The sequence below is a fragment of the Musa acuminata genome, chromosome BXJ3-4 (assembly GCF_036884655.1).
Source record: "Musa acuminata AAA Group cultivar baxijiao chromosome BXJ3-4, Cavendish_Baxijiao_AAA, whole genome shotgun sequence".
Classification (NCBI taxonomy): Eukaryota; Viridiplantae; Streptophyta; class Magnoliopsida; order Zingiberales; family Musaceae; genus Musa; species Musa acuminata.
Window position 1 is genome coordinate 32,898,857 of NC_088352.1, and position 4,549 is coordinate 32,903,405.

General features: G+C 54.3%; 1 protein-coding gene across 1 annotated transcript; it reads right to left on the reverse strand.

The window, feature by feature from the left end:
• Nucleotides 1–2,801: 2,801 nt before the first annotated feature.
• LOC135636394 (uncharacterized) lies at nucleotides 2,802–3,557 on the reverse strand. Its single transcript, XM_065148082.1, has 2 exons — nucleotides 3,174–3,557; nucleotides 2,802–3,104 (listed from the first exon to the last, which is right to left on the reverse strand). The coding sequence occupies exons 1-2, from the start codon at nucleotides 3,555–3,557 to the stop codon at nucleotides 2,802–2,804; spliced, it is 687 nt and encodes a 228-aa protein (XP_065004154.1).
• Between the last annotated feature and the right edge of the window lie 992 nt (nucleotides 3,558–4,549).

Here is a 4,549-nt window from a genome sequence, read left to right on the forward strand (position 1 = left end):
GCTGCTGTCACCCTCCTCCTGAGTCTGTCCAAAATAGATCGGTTGGTTACCTCAGCCAACCCATTCGTTTGAGGGTGGGCCACCAAGCTGAACCTTAACTGAATCCCATAGTTCGTGTAGAACTCTCGGAACCTTTTGCTGGCAAACTGGGATCCGTTGTCCGTGAAGATGGTTCTGGGCAAGCCGAACCAAGTCACGATATTTCTCCAGACGAACTTCTCGACTTGTTGTTCCATGATTGTTGCTAGCGGCTCGGCTTCGGGTCATCTGGTGAAGTAGTCTACTACGACTATAATGTATTTCTGTTGCCTCGAGGTCGGGGGGAAAGGGCCGAGGAGGTCCAGTCCCCATTGCGCGAATGGCCACGCGTAATCAATGGGAGCGAGCGGGACTGCCGGCTACCGGGGTGCTCGGGCGTGCCTTTAGCACGGGCCGCACTTCTGCACGTAAGATTTTGCATCTCGGACCATGGTGGGCCAGTAGTAGCCTTGGCGGAGGATTTTGTAGGCTAAGGTCCGGCCAGTAATGTGCTCCCCGCAAATCCCTTCATGGACTTCGGCTAGAACCGTCAGTGCCTCTTTCGGCCCGAGGCAGCGCAGAAGCGGGTGTGAGAAGGACCGCTTGTAAAGTCGTTCGTTCACCTCGGAGTACCACGCCTGCGTTCGACGGATAAGCCGAGCCGAAGCCTCGTCGGCGGGGAGGATCCCATCGCGTTTGAAGCACAGCACCTCCTGTACCTATGTGGTTCGAGAGTCGGCCGGAGACACAAACGAGACCGAGATGGCGCGAGAGGGGAGCTTCTCGATCTGGGGGTGGGCGCCGGGGTTTGACTTTGAGGCCAACTTAGCCAACTCGTCAGCTCGCTCATTCCGACACCTTGGCACCCTAGATACCGTAAAGTGAGAGAAATCGGAGGCTAGGCTTTTTACCTCCGCTAGGTACTTTGCCATGGTGGGTTCCCTGGCCTCGTACCCGCCATTGAGTTGCTCGGCCATTAGCTGTGAGTCAGTGAGGACGCGGATGGCATCCACTTGCATTTCACGGGATAGCCTAAGCCCTGCTAGGAGCACCTCATATTCGGCTTCGTTATTGGTTGCATGGAACCCGAAGCGGAGGGAGCATTCGAACGAACGCCCGTTGGGGGCCGATAGCACTAGTCCCGCACCGGCCCCAGTCGAGGCGGATGAGCAGTCCACTTGTAGGGTCCATGCTTCTCCGGGCTGGCTGGGGGCCTGATCTTTAGTCTGGGTGAGCTCCGAGATGAAGTCGACCACCGACTGTGCTTTAATGGTGGTCCTTGGTACGTAATGTATGTCGAACTCTCCAAGCTCCACCGACCACTTGAGAAGCCGACCTGCAACATCAATTTTTGACAACACCTGCCTGAGTGGTTGGTCGGTGATTACCTTGACCGGATGGGCTTGGAAATAAGGGTGCAGTTTCCAGGCCGCTAGCACGAGCGCCAGAGCAAGCTTCTCAATTAGTGGATATCGCTCCTCAGGCCCATTCAGGACATGGCTAACGTAGTAGACCGGTAGTTGTCCGCCGGAGGTTTCTTTGATCGGGACAGAGCTGACCGCGTGTCGTAAGGCAGCTAAGTAGATGCTAAGTTCTTCACCCATAGACACTGAGGCGAGGCGGGGGAGGTTGGCGAGGTGTTGTTTGACTTGTCCGAAGGCGTCCTCACACTGCGGCGTCCATTGGAAGTCCTTTGGGTCCTTTAGCGCCCAAAAGAAGGGGAGGCAGCGATTGCTCGATCGAGATAGAAACCGAGACAAGGTGGCAAGTCTTCCATTCAGTTGCTGTAGGTCCTTGATTGTCCGAGGGGCTTGCATATCGATGATCGCTTGGACCTTTTCTGGATCGACGTCGATTCCTCTTTTGTGTATGATGAATCTGAGGAATCTTCTCGAGTTGACACCAAAGACACACTTCGCTGGGTTGAGTCGCAGACCATAGCTTCGTAGCGTGGCGAATGTCTCGGTCAAGTCGGTTAGGTGGTCTACCGGCGCTCGACTTTTCACGATCATGTCGTCGACGTAGACCTCTACGTTCCGCCCTATCTGTTGGGCGAACATCTTGTTTATGGCTCTCTGATAGGTTGCGCCCGCATTCTTTAACCTGAACGACATTACTTTGTAGAAATATACTCCCAGGTTGGTGAGGAAGGCAGTGTGTTCCTGGTCCTCGGGCGCCATTCAGATCTAATTGTAGCCGGAGAAGGCGTCCATGAACGAGAGGCGTGCATGCCCGGCAGTCGCATCCACGAGCCGGTCGATCCTTGGGAGCGGATAGCAGTCCTTTGGGCATGCACGATTGAGACTGGTGTAGTCAATACACATCCTCCAGCTCCCATTATGTTTCTTTACTAGAACTACATTAGACAATCATCGCGGGTACTTGACTTCCTCTATGAAGCTAGCTGCTAAGAGCCGCTCCACCTCTTCATGGATGACCTGTTGTCTGTCTGGGGCCTGGGGTCGTGGTTTCTGCTTCACCGGCCGAGCATCAGGTGATATGTTGAGGTGATGTTGGGCGGCCTTTGGATCAACGCCTGTTATATCAGACGTCGACCAAGCGAAGACGTCGGCGTTCTCTTGCAGGAAGCCGACGAGCTGTTCCCGCTCCTCCTCGAGTATTTTCGACTTGACCTTGACCGTTCGGTCCGGGCGATCCTTCATCAATGGCACGTCACAGGTATGGGCCGTCGGCTTAGGATGCAGGTTCGGCTGCTTTTTCTCCCTTGGATCATCCAAGGATCGATCGTTCTTCGCCCTTTTGTGCAGTGAAACCGTCATTAGCTAACACTGCATGGATTCCTGAGGGCTCCCCCAAACCTCCCCCGTTCCCGCATGGGTCGGGAACTTCACGGTCTGGTGGTAGGTGGAGATTACGGCCCAGATTCTATTGAGGATGGGGCGACCAAGGATGGCATTGTATACCGTAGGAAGATCCACCACTAGGAAGGTGGACATCACTGTCTTTGTTCTGGGTGGTGTTCCTAGGGTCAGGGGCAAAGTGACGGCTCCCAACGGTGAGATCGAGTCGCCAGTGAACCCCGTGAGCGCCGAGCAGATAGGTTCCAAAGCCTCCTTAGTTAGCCCCTATTTCTGAAAAGCATCAAGATATAGCACGTCAGCCAAGCTTCCCGTGTCAATCATGATTCTCCTCACTTGGGCATTGGCGATTCGAGCCATTATCACAAGCGAATCATCGTGCTCCAGTCGCTCAGCACCCTTGGGGGGAAACGCAACGCGAGGGTCGGGACTGCGCCGGGGAGCGTCGTCCCTAGTTGAGCGGGCGTACGCCTTCCTTCCGGACATGCTGATCCCACCGGACGCCGGGCCGCCCGTGATGACGTTAATGAGGCGCTCGATGGGACCCCCCGGGTGGGGCGATGGATCCCTACCTTGTTGAACGTACTGACTGAGGTGTCCTCTGCGAATGAGCTCCTCGATTTGCCGCTTCAGCTCGCGGCATTCTTCTGTATCATGTCCGTTTTGTCGGTGGAATCGACAATACTTGGACTGGTCGGCCAGCTCCCGCGGGCTCTTCATCGGGACGGGGCCTTGAGCAGCCCTTTTTCCCTTATTTGGAGAAATATCTCCATTCGGGATGTACCCGAAAAGGGTATGGGAGGCCTTGGCGCAGGAGGACCAGGCCGGTTCAGCTTGCGCCTTAGTGCGGGAGGTTGTTGTCCCCGAGCCGGCTTCGGCCTTTCCCTCTTGTGCTGCTTCCCGACCATCCAGGCTTCGGCCACGACAAAATGATTCGCGCGTTGGAGCATCTCAGGCACCGTAACAAGGGGCCGCTCCACGAGGAATCAAAAAAACCTAGAGAGGCGCAAGCCTATCATAAACGCCTGCATCAATAGAGAAGGGTGAGCGTCCGACAATTCCTGGATTCTTGTTGCAAAACGATTCATATAAAGGTGTTGGGAAATCCTTGGGGGCGACATCATATGCGCAGCGGAAGAACAAGAAAAACAAAATCCTCGATTCCCAAAGAGATGTTCGTCGTCGTGCGAAGATTGGTACGCAAAAATCCGTGAAACATGAAACTGCGTATAGAGTAGATTGTGTTACCTAGGGAGATCGTATATCCTTGTTTCCTTGCAGATCCTTTAGGAGAGGGTGAAGGAGGTCAAGCGTCCTCCTCTCTAGCGGTGATCCACACAGTAGGGTTGCGACGTCGCTCCTCAAAACTCCAGACCTTCTCTGAGGTGGAGATGGAGAGGAGAATAGGAAAAGGCAAACAAAAGCTCTCTAGCCCATGGGGCTCTGAATCCCTCCTATTTATAGAGGTCCCCTGTCAAACCATAATGGGTCCTCTCCTAGTGGGTATTTGATCTGCATCTAATAAGACAAGGGCTCCGTCGGATATCTCATATCCGAACCTCTATTCATCGCAATGCCTACCATATGTGTGTGACCCTCTAGGCCCAATATCGAGCTGGCCGTGAGTCATACCTGTCATAACTCCTTCTAACTCAGTGAACTATTATCTCTGTAATAGTTCACTTGACTCATCGACTACGGACGTACTAGGC